This window comes from Morus notabilis, unplaced genomic scaffold (assembly GCF_000414095.1).
Source record: "Morus notabilis unplaced genomic scaffold, ASM41409v2 Scaffold99, whole genome shotgun sequence".
In the NCBI taxonomy this organism is placed as follows: domain Eukaryota; kingdom Viridiplantae; phylum Streptophyta; class Magnoliopsida; order Rosales; family Moraceae; genus Morus; species Morus notabilis.
The window spans coordinates 1,289,033-1,307,621 of NW_010362482.1; the positions used below are offsets into that span (position 1 = coordinate 1,289,033).

At 29.3% G+C, this 18,589-nt stretch overlaps 1 protein-coding gene across 4 annotated transcripts; it reads right to left on the reverse strand.

The window, feature by feature from the left end:
- Positions 1-57: 57 nt before the first annotated feature.
- LOC21410343 (2-phytyl-1,4-beta-naphthoquinone methyltransferase, chloroplastic) lies at positions 58-2,150 on the reverse strand. Of its 4 annotated transcripts, none has more exons than XM_010102121.2 (8): positions 1,997-2,150; positions 1,835-1,899; positions 1,650-1,740; positions 1,263-1,351; positions 959-1,092; positions 794-855; positions 460-559; positions 58-229 (listed from the first exon to the last, which is right to left on the reverse strand). In XM_010102121.2, exons 1-8 carry the CDS (start codon positions 2,135-2,137, stop codon positions 129-131), a joined length of 783 nt encoding a protein of 260 aa, XP_010100423.1. In that variant the 5' UTR covers positions 2,138-2,150; the 3' UTR covers positions 58-128. The 4 variants fall into 4 exon arrangements, with proteins under 4 accessions (XP_010100423.1, XP_024023919.1, XP_024023920.1 ...); XM_024168151.1 differs by having other exon boundaries at positions 794-873; XM_024168152.1 differs by having other exon boundaries at positions 1,835-1,914.
- Positions 2,151-18,589: the final 16,439 nt, after the last annotated feature.

Genomic DNA, 18,589 nt, shown 5'->3' on the forward strand with positions numbered 1-18,589 from the left:
TAATGTGCTAGTCTTGTTTCGCACAAGTTAATGAACAACACACTAAAACAAGCTGAAGGTCTTTCCTTCCTTTGCATAATATAATATGTTTTTCCCTCCAAAAAAGAGTTACAACTGAAAACATCAACTTAACGGATGGCTACTAAGTTTCCCATTAGGCCTCCACCAATCTCGTAATGTCTCCCTTTAGAGAAACCTATTTCCAAGGCGAGATTCTCCAATTCCTTACCTGTACATAGAAACAACATTCTAATTAACCAACTCAAACCATATGCAGGAGGTAAAAAGAAAACAAAAGCTTTCTGGTACATACATTCCTACTCTGGTACATACGTTTTGAATGGAAAAATCAGACAACAGAATTCTAGAAGAGGGTTCTAGAAGACACCCTCGCACTCTCGACCAATCCGAACAGAAAAACATGATGACGAGAGATGAGTTCTAAAGAGAAAACAAAACCTGTTAAAAATTCCCTGATGGAGCTTTTCAAATATATGTACTCCTCTTGAAGGCCATAGCTAGTTGCAACTGGGACAACAACATTGTCAATCATCCAATCCTAGCGAAAACAAATACGACCGAAACTCGTCAATATCTTGTGATTGCAACAGATGCAGAATAGTCGTGGAATGACATTGAAGTATTTAAAAGCAGAGTTCAGATTCCACATCAGGCACCGATGCAAGCAAACAATAGCACCATGTTTTTTCCTTTTCCATGAAAAACGTAGCGAGCGATCTCAACAATATTGTACAGAACAAAACAGAGTCCAGAATATCCTATACGAAAATACCTGAATAAAAGTAGTAACCGGTTGGGAGCTCTTATTGAAATCGAGAATGGATACTCTAGAACCTGAAAATTTAAGAATGTCTAAGAAACTCAAAAAAGTTACCACTTGAAAACCACACAAATTTTGCTATCTTATAGCTTTCAAGAGAGGTAGACGTCAAAGTACCCGCTTTGAGGACTCTATAGATCTCTTGCAACGCTTTACGCTTATCTACTACATTTCGCAGCCCATACCCCATAGTGATGGCATCAAAGTAACCATTAGGAAATGGCAAGTTAAGCGCATCACCTTCGACCCACCTTCAAAAACAGCGCCAAATTGCCAATTATGGCATTGCCATTTCTAATCTGGGGTACGATAATTGATTAAATGACATATATGGTAAAATAGTATGGACCCTCTCGGAATAATTATAGCCATGATTAGAAGATCACAATTGATTAACCAAACAAGATTTACCAGTGCTCACTCAATATTCTTGTAACATTTCTTGGAGAGCAATTGCTGCCGTGATGCAGCAATTGACAACTGCTCCTTCGAGAAATCTAGACCAGTCACCTGCAAATTGCGACGATGAAATCACGATTCAGAAGTTCATAATTTTTGTGATCAATTCCAAAAAAAAAGAAAAAAAGAAACTCTGAAAACTCTATGTAGACGTTTGGTTTACGAATTTATGAATCAGAAACCACTTTCAGTTATTTTTTATAAGAGAAAATATTGTATCAAGTTACAATTATGATTCAAACCATGGCATGCACGAAATCCTCCTACCAAACACCCTACGAGTTTCATCACTGAGTTCTAAAGAGTTGACAGAAATATTTTTGACCAATATGAATTATAAAGAACAAACATTGCCGTCGGATCCAACTTTCTCGGACAAGAGAAACGCCAAATCTCCACTTCCGCAACACAAATCCAACACGCAGTCTCCAATTTTTGCTCTGTCCCATAATTTCGTAATAAAGCACATTAATATCAATCAATTAAAAAAATTTAAAAACAAATAATGAAAAAATAAAAAAAAAAACTACATACCCACTCCATGAAACTGCCATTCTTTTCCATATCCGGTGCTGACCCAAGCTCAACAAATCATTCAGCTGAAAAATTACAAACTTTTAACTTTAGTATGAAAAAGAGGGAACTTAGCGTAGCTTAAAGAAGAAATAATGCAAAATTTTTGTGTTAAGCAGAGACGTTATCGTAAACAGGAGCAATGCGGTTAAAGAGAGCCTGTCGTTCTGAAGAGCACCGAACCGGCCGGAGAACGGACCGGCGAGCCCGCGAAGTCGGCGAACCGGACGACAACGGAAGAGAAAGCACATGAGTAGTGGACATTTTTATCCGTTTGTCCCCGTTATCCGTACCAAACGCTTATCGTCGTCGTAAATTTCATGGATAGACCGGAATAGTGGGCTCATTTTAACCAAATGGCCTGTTAATGGATTTGATCTTCACGAAGCCCAAATTATTTAACGGGCTTAGTTTTGTAAGAAGAGAGAATTTCAAGTTTAACTATTTCTTTTTCAAGCCACTGCACAAAATTTTTGGTGTCATTATAAAAAATAATCTGTAGAGTACATAGTGATAATCTGTTAGATATAAAATGATAACTTGTAGGTTACGAAAATAACTTACAGATTACGAAAAATAACCTATAGATTTGAAAAGATAACTTACAAGTTATAAAAAGATAACATGCAGGTTATTAGTAGCATAAAATAAATTTAACTAACAGAAATAAAATAGTGTTACTTTATCGATGACATTTTTAAAAATTCCCCTTCAAAGTTCTAAGAATTATAACCCGTATGGTTGTGTGTCTGATTGTCCCTCTCATTTTCTCTTGAGTATTTACACGTAAATAATATGAGAGAATGATGTAAATAGTAGATTCATAGAAAATAATTATAGTAAATAGTAAAATTTAAAATTATTTAAATTAAATAGCATTTACTGTGTAAATATTATATTTACGATTAGAAAAAAAGATTTTTTACACTTAAGTTTTTTTTAATGGACTTAAATTTTCTTTTTATGACTAGTAAAAAGATTTTTTTCCACATAAATAAAAAAAATTTATCACGTATATTTTTTTTATCGTAAATGAATCATTTATATAGTAACTTCTATTTATTTTAAATAGTTTTAAAATTTATTATTTACTTAATTTAGTTTCATAAACCTGCTATTTACTATAATTTTCCCAGTAATATTGATCAATAAATATGTTATTTACTTCAATCATTTTAAGAATATATTATTTACTTCAAAACATTTTAAAAATATGCTATTTATCCTTTTTATTCTTTAAAATATTTTACAAATAGAAAACATTAATATTATTAAAATAATTACCATGTTATTTTTACACTTTGTTATATAAGCGTGAACATCTTTAATATAATTAAATTTAAATATTCCTAAAATATTTCAAAAAAAAATGTTATACTTTAACTTCACCTTCATAAAACATATACATTCATTAATACATATATAACAAATGGCTAATATTTGTAAAATGCTCATCGTATTTTATACAACAAAAAAAAGTTCTCTAATTTATAATTTGCATTTGATTATCAGTTGCAGTTCTTTTTTTTTTTTTTTGGGGTCAAAAGATCTATCATGATAACAATTTTGTCACGATAGTCTATAAATTTTAAGGGCAAATGACTAATGACCGGCCGCCAATTCTCATATAAAGTGACTTCAACAACGCCAGTAGTAACCAATGAGATAAGGAGAGAAAAAAAAAATATACCATTTTTTTAAAACCATTACTAAAAAGAAGAGAAAGTTCTCTAAATGTATCTGAAATTAAGGTGACAATATTCTCTATTAACTAAAAAATTATATCCTTTTAGAAAGGGTAGGTAAAAAGATAATCCGAATTTTTGTCCGTGTATTTGATTAGGATCACTCCACTAATAAAACACCTCCAAATTGATGGCTGCTCCATCTTTGTCTTCCAATATGCCTTAGAAAAACCATTTCTTTGGCCCAAAATGGTTAAGAGAATCTTGGCTTCTTTTGACTAGCAACACTTCATTGCTAATCTTGCAATTAATTAGCTGGCTTTCGGCGTCCATGCATAAAGCACACTCCTCCAATGTCATAAAATATAGAGATATACTTTTTATTCTATCACTTATATGTGTGTGTGTGTGTGTGTGTGTATATATATATATATATGTGTGTGTGTGTGTGTATATATGTACATAGATTCATCACATGAATAAACTATTAATTGTTTTACGCAGCAAGAAGCTTGATTAAGCCAAAACCATGTCGGAAGGAAGAAGGAGGCACTTTGTTTCTCAACAATACAATATCCAAGTAGGATGTTCTCAATATAATCAAACGGGCTATTATGCTGCACAAAAACGACACCAAACAAAGGAGTCGTTTACAATAAAGCAAAGAGTACAAAAACGACAAGTAGCATAAAGTCATACAGGAAACCAAAGCTGTAAAAAGGCATGTAGTACAAATTAAAGCACTCAAACGACAAAACAGCTTGTCGTATTTTGCTAGTAATACAGTAGAGATAAACAAGCAACATATGGACTGATCATGCAGTCGTGCCCCTTATTAGAAATTGTCGCGGACTGCGTATTTTGCAATCTTTAAGTGGTCTCTATTAGTATTTATGATTAATCATTTTTAATGGCAAAGTTTAATTGCCAAGTTAAACACTGTCATGATTACAGTGGTTTTGTCCTTGAAATCTCAGCTTTTAACAAATCTATTAGCATAAAAATCTCTGTTGGGTTTATAACTTTGAAGATTTTAAGCAAATAATATTCTCTTGTCGGAGCTAAAATCTAAATATTGTGCATATATAGTGCGTTTCTCGCAAAAACTGAAAGTAATCTTAATTATCTCTTGTTTTACTCAAAAAAATACAAGAACTTGTCAAATTACGAAGGGATCATGAGGCTTAGAATTGCACCATAAAAACGTACAATCTTTTTTTCTTTCCTATAACTTAAGTATATGAGAGTAATCTAAAGTCTCTTTAAGATATAATATAATATCCAAAGTAATTAATTATTGCTTTCTTTAATCATTGGGATTTTTATGAAAGAAAGAGAGAGAAAAGAGTCAAAGACCATGACTAGGCACAGTTGGAACGATATAATGTAATTATGTATAGCAAGAACAATATAAAAGACAACATGGAAGAAAGCCAAAGCTTCAGTAAAAACAGGAAAAAGCCAAACTTTTGTCGAGAAATTAAATAAAGATAGACCGCGCGATGCTATTTAGACACTCGAGACATTTTAATGTATAATAATATATTATCCATTTTTTTTTCATTTTTTTTTTTTCATTTTATTAATACAGATCATCGTCAATCCAAACTCATCCAAAAGCCTCTGTCTAAGCCACCAACAAGCAAAAATTCCTTTTTGACTTTTATTGCTCAAAACTAAAAGCAATGCAAAAGCCAAGAGACATGCACGAGATCATGTATAGCATTTTCTTAGTTCCATATGCTTTTATATGGACGAATTCGCTTTAAAAGCATAAAAAGCTATTTCACTCAACAATATCATGATCTCTCAATTCAATGATATGGTCGTGTCTAGAATTTCCATAATTCCAAAGATGAGAAAAATAATAAATAATATTTTAGGCGATGATTATGGAGCTTGTCGACTACAATAATTTTTACGCGGCCTCATTAGCCAATCACAAAGCAACACATGCGAAAACTTTTAATTATTAAAGAGAAAAAAATAATAATCTCAAACGCTTTGGTCGGCTAATTCTTCTTTAGGGCATCATTAATCTTGATAAGATGTTGATATCCCCTTTTGGGAAAATAACTTTCTAATGAGATGTTGCACTTTTGATTTTAACGTGGCCTATGGTTAATCGTGCTATGTGCATTTACAGGTCCATTATTATAAAAATTTCTTTGATCTTTTTCGCGGTATCTAATGAAAATGACTCATGGTCAAGTGACTTGATCAAGCTATCTTAATTAAACGGGCACGTTCATTTTTTTATTTTTTTTAATTTTCTTTTCCATTTTGACTTTGATTGTAAAGGTTAAATTATAAGTATCAACGGACAACAACCTTCTCTAACTGCACTACTTTACATTGTGGTTGTGCAATACTTTTTCCGCTGACTAAATTAACAATAATATCATGAGATAATAGTATTGCTCTTACCAAATATTGGTTTAACGAATGATGATAAAAAGGCGTCAAAATGTGGAAAGATCTTCTTTCACTAATTATGGTGTTGTTAAGAACACGTGTCGTTGGCCTACTACTACATTTTGTTGACTTCAAATGCATTAAGTTTTTATTTATTTGGTTTGTCTGCGCTTTAATCGATCCACTGAGAAGAGGTAAAGGACTAAAATAATAATAATAATAATAATAATAATAAAACTTACTTTTGAGCTTTTTATAGTGTGGTAAGATAAAAAAAAAAAAAAAATACGCGTAAATTTCTGTGAATTTTAACCGCGGTCAAATTTGAAATACTATTTATTTTATGTATATATGTTTAATTTTGATATGATATTAATGGAAGCTAGCTAACGTTTAAAATCATGTTAGTGAGAACTAAGAACTACGTACTTTATATTTTAAGGTTGATAAGAGAAGAAACGAACGTCGTTTGCAACAACCATTCTTGTTTTTTTTTTTTTTTTTTTTTTTTAATGGAGTACTTAAATCAAAACGATGATCATGAGGAATCGTGGACCACAATTGCATATGGTATTTACGTTCTCCACAAACTACAAAGGCAGTACCTTTTTCGAAGATTTGGAGAAGAATACAATATTTAATAGTTCCATATGTATATCGTAAAGAAGAAAGAGATTCATGGACCACTAGATCTCATTGTCATGTGAATTATCATGACCATCTTTTCTCATATAATTGAACCCCCGAAAGAAAGAAAGAAAGAAAGAAAGAAACATACACATGGGATTCCCAAGAACTACACCGCACGTGCACACTTGAGATAATAGTACGTAGCCCACTTTTGTTTTTCCTTGGTAATAATATTTTGACTTGTGTTTACGAGATTTTTTTTTTATATATTTTAGAATTTGCAGAGTAACCAAAAAAAAAAAAAAGAAAAAAAAAACTCACTTTCATATATAACACAGTTTTCACTGTCGCGTCTTAGTAATGTTATGTGAAATTTTCTTTTTAAAAAAAAAATGGTCTATTTTATTTATATGATATAGCAGTTAGTTGTATCTTACTAATCAAGTTTTCTTCATACTTTAGCGTATACATTCTCTTTTTTTATTTTTTGATTATAAAAAGTTTCTTTTTTTTTTGTTTGAAACTATATGACTTTCTTTAATTTGTATGGCCTCATATTTTTATTTTATTACATATCATATGAACGAAGGTTCTAATAACTCGTCAAACTCATTAAGGTATATATTTTTTAGGGAGAAAGAAAGAAATAAGCCAAGACTTGAGATGAATTAAAATTAATTGACCAATAGTTTACATAAATTAATAAATAGGCCAAATTACTGTTTTCGTCCATAACTTGTCTGGTTATGAACCATAACTTGACAAGTTATTGTCCATAACTTATCTAGTTATGAATCATAACTTGACAAATTTATCCATAACTTATCTGGTTATGAACCATAACTTGACAAGTTATGGCCTATTAATTTCTATAACTAAAAAATAGCCTATATACTTTTTTAAGCTTTTCATATTGGCCTATTTCCTACTATTTTCCTATTTTTTATGCATCTTTACAACCTCTTTTTTAGAAACGTAAAACATTTCCCTATAGAAAATCTTAGTTAATATCAGAATTAGAGAAAATCTTGCTCAACGTGGAATCTCCATCATAAGTATTCCAAAGGGGAACAAAACGACAATATGGATTCTCCATGATAACTTAATTAACTAAAGTAATTAATCACACTAGCGCATCCAACCTAAGGGTTTCTTATCTCGAAAGTGTTCCAGTTTTGACTTGATCAAAAGCAAAGCTTATAAGATATCCCATTTCTAATTTAAAAGTATAAAATACATTTCCAAGTGCTTTGTGGGTGTGTCCAACTTTTACAACTTTTAAGACTATATATATATATATATATATAAGGAACTAGAGAGGTCCTAGACCTTGAAGAACCAAATAAATGCCCATTTCCTCTTGTTTCTCAAATTTGCTGTGTGTTTTTGCGTCTCCGTTTATTACTTTGTCCAAAACATGCCACACTTTAATTAGTACTCGTTTGGGTATATAGAAAAGTAGAAACCCACAGCCCAATTAGCCCAGTTCCATATATAATTGCGAATCTCTCTATTTCAGCAGTTTGGCATCGTTATTTTTAGGATGAGTTATAGGCTTAAGTTATTGTTTTATTCTCAGCCCTCCACAAAGTTAATTTTTTAAGTCTTGTACATGAAGATCGTGAAACATGCATGTTCTAATGGCATTCTCTGATTGGAGATTCGATCAAGTGGTTGTTGCTTTACTCCCAGCTCTAACGATCTTCAAGAATCAAAAGGTACGCAAGGTTCTGCCTAGCTAGTCTCTATAAATTCACAAATGTCATGTATGTTTATATATATATATATATATATATATATTGACACTCAGAGAACATTCCTTATTAGTAGAAATTAAGAACTTTTTAGTAGGTTAAAAAAAATAATATATACGTATGGTTCAGTTTTGAATCGTTATAAAAGAAATTCAATGGGCTAGAATAATAATAATAATAATAATAAACATGTATATTTAATAATATGAAAATTTTTGTAGTAGAATGTGAAAAAAAATCTCGATAGATCATCATTTTAAGGCCTTACATCATTTCAAAATCATTCCAAACTAAAATCTAATTACTCCAAATTGTGCACCATAGAAAAAAATTGTCCTATCAAATGTTTTAAAAATACATTATCTTTATAGTTCTGTTTTGAATATTCAAGTCCTCGTAAAAACTTATTAGATAAAAATTATACAAATTAATTTGATAAAAAAAAAAACTGTCAGTTCATATCTACACAGCGGCAATAAACAAATTTATTTAACATAATATCTATGGGAGAATTCTTTGATAAGGATGCCAAAAGAGAAATCCAATATATAAGAGATGTTAATTAGATCAAGCCGCTTATCGAGTAAGATGACACGACACAAGATTATAAGCTAGGTTAAGTACTGACACGAGATGGTAAACTATGTTGGGTTCATAGTTTTAAACACGTGGTTCTAGCACGACACGACTCATCGAGCACGATGATCCAGTACGACAAATATAACTTTTTTTATTTTTATATAATTTTTATGTTGTTACACATTTTAGCTAAAAAATTAACTAAAATTTATAGAGTTCCCTTAAAGATGCTCTTAGAAAGCTATTTTAGCTAACAATTTTTAAGAAAGGTACTCCAACATACTCTCTATAAAGCTAAACATAAAATATTTTAATATTTATTGAATTTAAAATATAAGTAACCGTTGGATTTTCAGGTGCACATAATGGTGCATAGCCCAAAAGTCAATACCTGGGTTTTATTTGGAATAAAATCCATGAGACATAAAAGGGAAAGTATCATTTTAGAAATACTATGGAATATTCCAATATCTTAACGGTTTGAGTAATTGAGTAACTTACTCTCCGACAAATAACCGGAGATACTTTTCATATTTTGTGCTTGTTCTCTTTATGAAATGTGTGGCTATAAATAGCTAGATAGCAAGGCAAGGCATAAAAGAGCATGATAGAAATATATTGGATCTATGTATGTTTTCTCTCTCTCTCTCTCTTAGTCTTCTATAAGTTCTTAAGTTGTGGATTATTTGTGGTTGTTCGAGTATATCCGTGCAACAACCACACAAAGTGAGCAATCAAGGATGTGGTGATGATCGTGACTTGGAGCATGAAGATCATGTTCGTGACTGGAGTATCGTGAGGTTATTTCGTGACGAACTCTGTACCCGAGTCGAATTGGAGATCCAACTCAGAACTACTGTAGACACTTTTGCACTTGTACCCGTAGTTTTTTTTTCCATAAATAACTTTATTGAATTTTTAAAAAAAAGAACCCTTACATTTACTATTAGTTGAAAGAATAAAATAATTAAAAAAAATGAAATGACTAGCATCTTTTTGTTAATTATATTTTATTAGTGTGAAAAGTATTTTTTAAAATAGTTAACTATTTAGTTAGCAATTGGGGTAGAAGAAAGTAAAAAATAAATAAAAAAATAAATTATTAATATTTTGACTAAAAATATAAAATAATTAATATGATTAGAGATGTCTCGACAGTTAAATATTAGTTTTTTAAAATAAAATAAAAAAAATTAGTGGGTATATTAGTTGTTTTCAATTCATTGGAGTATCGAGTTCAAATTCGGCGATGGTTGAAAAAGTAACATGTCTGAACAAATAGTTTTTTTTCTTCAGCATGTCCACGGAAAGGCTAATGACCTGAAACCGTTTCTAGAGACGTTTTTTCTCATGTTCTCACCACCAGTGCATGTTTGTTCAGTGCACTTTTTCTAATAATTGACTTTCCATTTTAAGGAATTCTTCCGACGTGTTTATAACTTTGGCCCACAAAGCTCATCCTAAACTGACTTCAATTTGGATAAACATATCGCTTATTTATGTTAAAGTGAAATATTGTTGAACAGTATAACAAAACAAAAAATTAATGTATAGGATATTTTGTTGGCGCGTTATTAGGGGTAATGGTATCTATTCATTCTTTCCAGTTTTCAGAGTTTACCAGTAATTGCGGTAATTGTATACTTTTTCTGGCGCGTTAAATGGGCATAAGGCTCTTTTATACATATTGGCTTTTTAACGGTCCATCCATAAGAGGAGACTTCGACGTAACATATAAATATAAAAAAAGTAATCTTAATATTAGAGAGGTACAACATAATTTTTTAATATTAATATCGTGTTTAATAATTGTCATATTACGTTTTTATATCGGTCGAAATTGCCTTCCACACCGAATGAATTGTAAAAAGGCCTGGAACTCGTACATTAATATTTTGGAGGTCTAGATACTCATAGATTGATTAATTAGTTTAGACAGATTTTCGTTAGTACCCCTAAAAGAAAGATTTTCATTAGTAAGATATAGATTGAAGATCTGTTTGAAACATATATTCAAGTCATGATTTGAGTTCATTGACATAATTTTTGTGAGAGAGGAAATTTTAGAATTCAAACTCTTTATTAAATAAAAAACACTGTAGCGGAATCAAACTTAAAGTTTGAATTCAAGCCCTAAGTAATTTAGACGTAGATTTTATTTAGTAAGATATTGTCCAAATAATGCAAGTTTCTCAACATTAGATCATCTTCAAATTTATTAATTTTGTTTTGCTGTTAAGAGTTTATCTAGTAGGATCAAAACAAATGAACTATCGATAATTTCTTATTTTCAGTCGTCAAATTTATATTAAAAATTATATATTTTGTATATTTTTTTAATTTAATGTGATTTTAACTAGAGTTGACGATCATAAACTGACCCTATAATAAAGAGGTCTAACGGGAGAAAGTCCCTAATCACAAACAAAAGTCATTATAGTCTTATAGATCAAGCTAATGCGCAGTACTGTAGAAGATTGGGCCTTTTATAATTCTATTTATTGTGTATGAAAATGAACCAGTTCAAAAAACAGTTATAATGAAGTAAGTGCTATGTTTGTTTTCCTGTATTAAGATGGCCAGCTAATTAACTTGCCATATTAGCTATCAACTAACGGTTTACCAATCCTTCAAAAATAATATTTTAATCGAAAAACTTCATTAAATTTAGATTTATGATTAATTGGCTGAATACATACATGATAGTGTTACATCTTTTACAAACAGCGAATTTGAGAATGAAATTCACCTTAATCTATTTCGTTTACCTGAATCTGAATTTATAAATTAAAATAAACAGTCAATTTCTTTGTAAACCAAAGAAAAAACATCTGATTGCTTGTCTTTGCAATCTCCTTGGTCTTCAGTACTGGGCATCAAATTCAAAAACTTCACTCATTGCAACTTCAATGATAAGATTGTAAAGATGCCTCTGTATAAATACAATAAGAATAATAAAAACCAATTTTATCTGTGAAATATTCTTTCAACGCTAATAAACTTCTACGGCCGAGTCATACATTTTACCGTTAGATTAAATTTTTAATAATTAGATCTGTAACAAAAATAATTATGTATGACGCGTTATAAATTTTTAATACAGACATAGACAGATTTAATAATTAAAAAATTAATCTAACAGTTAAAAAATATAACTTTACTAGTGGAATTTTTTTAGAGTCTCAATGTAAAAAATGCCCAAAAAAAAATAAAATAAAGGATACCTATTTTTCCTTTAAAAAGATAAAAGATACCTTTTCTTTCACCCTATCGCAAAATTGTCCACTAGCCCTTTTTTCTATTTTTTTCCCCTCTAGACAGCCACTATTCTTTCCAGTGACAACAAACATAAAGTGCGTTAGCAAAAAAACAATAAACTTCAAGATCATGATTGGTAGAGGGATTCGTTCCCTGATTCAAATCATGATTCGTGGTTCGTTACAATATTTTTTCTCATAAAAAATTTACGTAAATCGAAAATGATTCGAATCACATGATTTGAATCCTCCAAGCAAACGTCCTCCAAAAGATGATGTAAAGAAAAAAAACAAATGCAAAGTGATCCTTTGCAAAATGAACTAAAACTTCTATTCCACAGCAAGCTGGCCATGTCTAGCCCGCTATTAATATATCCACGGATATATATAAACTTCAAGATCAATTTCAGATTAATTATATATATTTAGAGAGTGCAGTACAACGAAAAATTATATGCTGCGTATGATTAATCACTCACGAAAAATAATCTATTGATTTTTTCCCAATTAGTTAAACCGTTAAGTGTGATAATTTACCTCACGGATGAGGTCTCTGGTTTAAGTTCAGGATGGCCTAACTGTGCTAGAAAAATAATAGAAAAGGCATTTGACTTTTTTATGGACGCTCTACTTGCCTAAGGGGATATAGGTATAGCTCAATCGGTAGAACTCCACTCTTATCATTGGGTCGTTTTGATTACGAATTGAGTGTCTAATTGTCTAATTGTCTAGGCAGTAATGATAGTATTTTGTATATGGATAGTAATTTGTATCACGTGTCGTGTTTTAATCATTTTTTTTAATTTACAGTAAATTTGAATACGACTCGCGACACGAAATTTTTTAAAAATCACAACACGACCATTTTACAGATTAACACGACACGACACGAAAATAACCCGTGACATGAAATTGACCCGTGAACCCGAAATTGACACGAAAATTGTACACTTTAATTTAGTTTTTTACAAATTAAAAATAACTTAAAATTCATAACACATTAGAATACAATAATATCCATTGAATTTAAGCAAATAATAGTATAAGATTTTGAGTATAGCTATCATGATATCATAAGTTCATAATAAAATAAAAAAAATATGTATTTTTTTATTTTTTTTACGAGTTACGAAATTGATCTGTATTTTTTGTGTCAATTTCAGATCGACCAAATTCTGACTCGAACATCTTTTTTCTCAATCCTAACCCGTAAAATTTGTATCGTTTTCAAGTCGTGTTGTCGTATCGTAACCATATTATCAGTATTTATACATGAATCTGTAGCTCACTTTTTCTAAATAATAGGAAAGATGACCGAAATATGCCAATATATATATATATATATATAAATACATGTATATATTTTTGAGGTATGAATATTTCAGACTATTGCCTTGACAAATTAACAATCAATAATAACGATAATAAATAAACAAAGAACAAATTTCTAGAACCTATGATATAATCAGTATTATGTAATTAAGAGATAACAACCGTGCAGAATTATTAACCAAAATTTTGCGTTCCCGTTGCGACATTAATAGACCCACCTGTAGAGAGCTCAAAACTTATCAGAAGTTTAATTCTATGCTATGGTAGGTGGTCTCCGAACAGCATATTGGTGACTAAATATAGAGGTTTAATTAGTAAATATGTATATATATATATATATATATATTGGATCAAGATTTGTCCCACCAATCGGGCAGCCAGATCGACCACACTTAAACAAAGTGTTGCAAGTTAAAAGGACGTTTAGTTGGAGGATTTAAATCATGTGATTCAAATAATTTTTAATTTACTTGTATTTTTTGTGATAAAAAATACAATACCGAACCATGAATCATAATTCGAATCAGGAAACGAATCCCTCTACCAAACATCATTTTTATACAAATCTTCTAGTCACAGTAGTAACAATATCAAATCTATGTGGTTAGATACTAATAGTTAGGATAAAAAATAAAGTCAAATTCCTCTTCTCTAACTTTTATAGACGTGATTTATATATATATATATATATATATATATATAAGTGCTTAAGAATACTACCAGTATTAAATACTATTACTGATAAAAAAATAAGTTTTATTTATAAGTCTCACATTAAAAAACTCACATTAATATAATAGATAGTACTAAACACTATCAATATTTTATAACGTTATTCGTATAGAAGAGTCATCAGTCATGAACAGCTTCGCCTTGAATTTTCGACGGTACAATAAATTTAAATCAACCCTCAAAAGCATTTTAATGAAAATGTGACCTTCAAAAAGGTCAAATTGTAATTAATACGAATACAACTAGATTAGAAGAAGGCTTTAGGCTAGTCACTGTTAAAGACTATGGTTTCCACTACTTCTTTCAGTGTGTTTGGTAAAGTGAAAAATAGATGAAGAATTTTATAGAAGCAAATATAATTTTAGGTTGTTTAGTATAGAAAAAATGAAAAATAAATAAAAATAAAAATTCATAGAACCCACAAATTTTTAATCCTTATAACTTTAGAAAGAAAATAAGAGGAAAAATTTTGATAATAAAATGAGATATAAAATAACAATTTTAACTTTTATTATTCATCATATTATTATTTGTATTAGAGTATTATTGTAAAATACTTTAAATTTAACATTTTTTTTCACTTTTTTTGCTATTCTATCAAACAACATGAGAGAAAATCATGTTATTTTTTTCACCTAAATATTTTACTTCTCTTTTTTTTTTCTTCTTTTCTGTTCATCCTACCAAACATAAGATAAGATAGCATTAAAGACAGTTGAAAGCTAATGATGACGGGGTGAAAAGAAATGATTGGTTAGCGTAGTGAAAGGAAATATGCCATGTAGGAGAAAGCGTAATAGACTATCTAATTGACACGAATAATGCTTAAGAGATATGTAGCACACGCTAATAAAGGACGGGGCTCACAATATCAGATCCACTAATTAAATTAAACTTTTTATTAGTTGTTGTGATGCTCCTGACTAATATCATAACTTTCTACTATAATTAAGATATTTTATCGGTAGTACGTCGTTCGGTTCGTTAATTTGAGTTTTTAATTTGAGTTGAGATATGATATTGTGTGAGAGCTTTTTACTGTAGTACAAAAATTATATGTGACTGTTTCTAAGAGCTTTTTACTATAGCAAAACTCGAATTCTAAACTCGAATCTGCGAAAAAAACGGGGCCTTGAATCAAATTAAAATTAGAGAGTATATAAAATTGAAAGATTGTAGAGAGTTTTTCTAATAAGACTAAAAAAATAATTAATAAAAAATTTAATTCATGAGTTTCTCTCGTATGATTGAAAAAAATAAATTATCACTAATTTTTTATTTTTTAACTGTACATTTTTTTCATTTAATATGATTTTAACAAGAATTAACAGTCATAAATTGGTTTTAGCAATATTGTCTACCAGAAAAAGATAAACCGGTTTAAAAAGTTTTATGCTATATAGAAAAAAATGAAATACAATAATCAAGGCAGCAGATCTAAATTGTGTTTTAATTTTTATTGTGCTTAATAAGACCCTCAACAAAATAATATTAAATTGTAATATACTACTTAATAAGACTCAAAAAATATTAATTAATAATAATACTATTCTTTATCTTTTGGAGTAATTGTCATGTGACTCTTTTTTTTTTTCATGGTAGAATAATTGTCACGTGATTTGGATAGAAGATCAGCACGAATACTCTGTGATATGGAGGATGATATATTGGGTACCACAGTAAGTAGAATACACTCTTCTTTTTTTTTTTCATCGTAAACTCACACAAATTCATGATCAGTTTCCAATTGCTGCCTCCGTAATCATAAGTTTATTAAAGTCCCGTTTATTTCACCAATTTGAATTTAAAATTTGACTTTTATTACAGTAATAAATTTTCAAAAACAATCACATATAACTTTTTTACTACAGTAAAAAACTCTCACATAAAATTACATCTCAACTCAAATTTAAAATTTGAATCAACGAACTAAACGGGCCATAAATAGTACAAGTCGGGTTTTATACTTTTTATACCCCACTACCTTACATCACATATTCGATTCATTTTTTTTTAATTTCCCTTTCTAGTTTGGTTCCTCTTTATTGAGCATAATCAGGGCGAATTTGCGTTCATAAAATGTCAGTTTTATTATACTCGTATTAATCCCATATCTTAGTGGGTCCTAGTATGTGTTTGTTGAGTTCATTATTGTCGATTTTTTTTTTAAACTGGAAAATTAATGTCGACTTTTTTTGCAACCATAGAATCGAACTAATCCAACTAAAACAAACTAGGGGACAATATATTAGAAACCATCTAGGTAATCCTTTACATTTGTACGTTTATAACCCCGAAAAAAAAGAAAAGAAAAAAAAAGAGATAGAGAGAGACATTTTTCTTCACAATCTTTTTAATTAAAGACATTTTTCTCCACTTTCAGACAACGTCAATTTACACTCACTGTTCGAAGTTTTATTAATGTTTTTAGGAGAATCCACTAATATATCCTAAATCCTTTTGGGGTATAAGGGGTATTTATTAAAATAAATTTAAATAAAATATTAAGAATAATTTTAGGAAAAAAAGAAAATAAAAAATTACCTAACGTGTTTATTTTTGAAAACAAAAACCCAAAAAACTGTTTAAAAAATGATTTTGAACATGATTGTCACATTTATTTATTTTTATTCATTTATTTAAGTGAGAAACAACTTTGCCACCTCTTTTTGTTAGTTTATGACTAAATTAATTTGTTACAACTTCTCCCATATAATGTTTTTTTTATCCATATATTTAACGTTTTTTAAGTTTAGGGACTAAAAGGTTCAAATTTCAACTTTAGGACAATTCATCCAAAATTAATTAGGAGCCATTCACTTTTTCACTTTATGGCTTTAATAACTACATATAAGACAAAATTAATTATATGGATTGATTGTAAGATTAAAAAAAAAGAATATACTATTCATAATTTATTCCTTGTTTTTATATATTTTATTGTATGGCTAGATGTGCATTAGATAGTTAAAATTGGACTTTAAGCTAAGTTGTAAATGCTGTATACATGGGTGAAACTGTTTTTATTCTCCCGTACATACAACTGCTATTAATTAGTCCTGTCTTGATAAAGCATTCTCATTTCTCACATTTGAGCAGACTCAGCTTCTGTTCTTATTGGCCAGGACTAGTTATATGAAGGAAATTTTTATGTTATGATGTTTAATGTTTTATTAAATGTTTGATTTGCTCAATATTATCTCAAAAACAAAAAGTATACAAAAATCATAAAAATTGATTAATAAAGACATGAATGTTAAAAACAATGACCCATAACTTACGGTATTTTTTCCTACCTAATCAAATAATTCTCACCGTATTCGTAAATTTTTAAAATTACTTGTCACTTTTACCTATAAATGAATTTATTATAATATCTAATTGAATCGTGAAAACTCACATACAACATCTATTGAGATAAAACAAATTGATATAAGAGCCAAACTACAGTTCGGATTAGTTTAGAATTAAACAATTATTTGATTATTAATGGGAATATATTATGTACGATACTACAGAGTTTATGAGTTCATAATCCTACGAAGAACTTACTTTCATACACAAATTTAAATAGTTAATAAATTAGTACTCTTTTGAGGGTATAACCATTTTACATATAAGTAAGACTCACTGATTGAAATTCTCAGATACGTGTTTTTTTTTTTTTTCTCCCCCTGAAAGCTACATTATAATTTAATATGTAGAAAAGTCCGGTATAAGAGTGTGGTACTATTTTATTTTATATAATTGGAATTCCAATAATAGTGTGACACTATTAACCATTTAATATTGTTAATAAATTTCTGTCCCTCCAAGGACGCTTGATGGTTGTTACCTTTCCTTTTTTATAGGAGTCTTTGACTCAAAGCCTCTCCATATTTACCTCATAGAAAAAAAAATATAAGGTGATTTTGAAATTAGTTTTAAAATGAATTTGTTTTTAATAAAAAATAAACATGAGATTGTTTTAAAAATTATTCTTAAAATAATTTTGAAATTGTATTTGGTTAATTTTTTAAATAATTATTTTGAGTATAATAAAAAAGTAAAATATTATTTGATTATAATTATTAATTAATATATTATAATATTATTGATAAGTATTAGAAAATGAAAACAGAAAAGTGAAAACAAATTTCAATTATTTTCTAAATTCCTTTATAAAAATCATTTTCACTGTTTTCATTTTCGTTTTTAAAATATTTATTAAATAAACACCGTTTTGTTTTTAATTTTATTTTTTTCTTAAAAAACGTGAAAAACGTTTTAGAAACGAAACTAGGCCTCGTTCACCTCGCGGATTCGAGTTTTCAATTCGAGCTGAGATGTGAC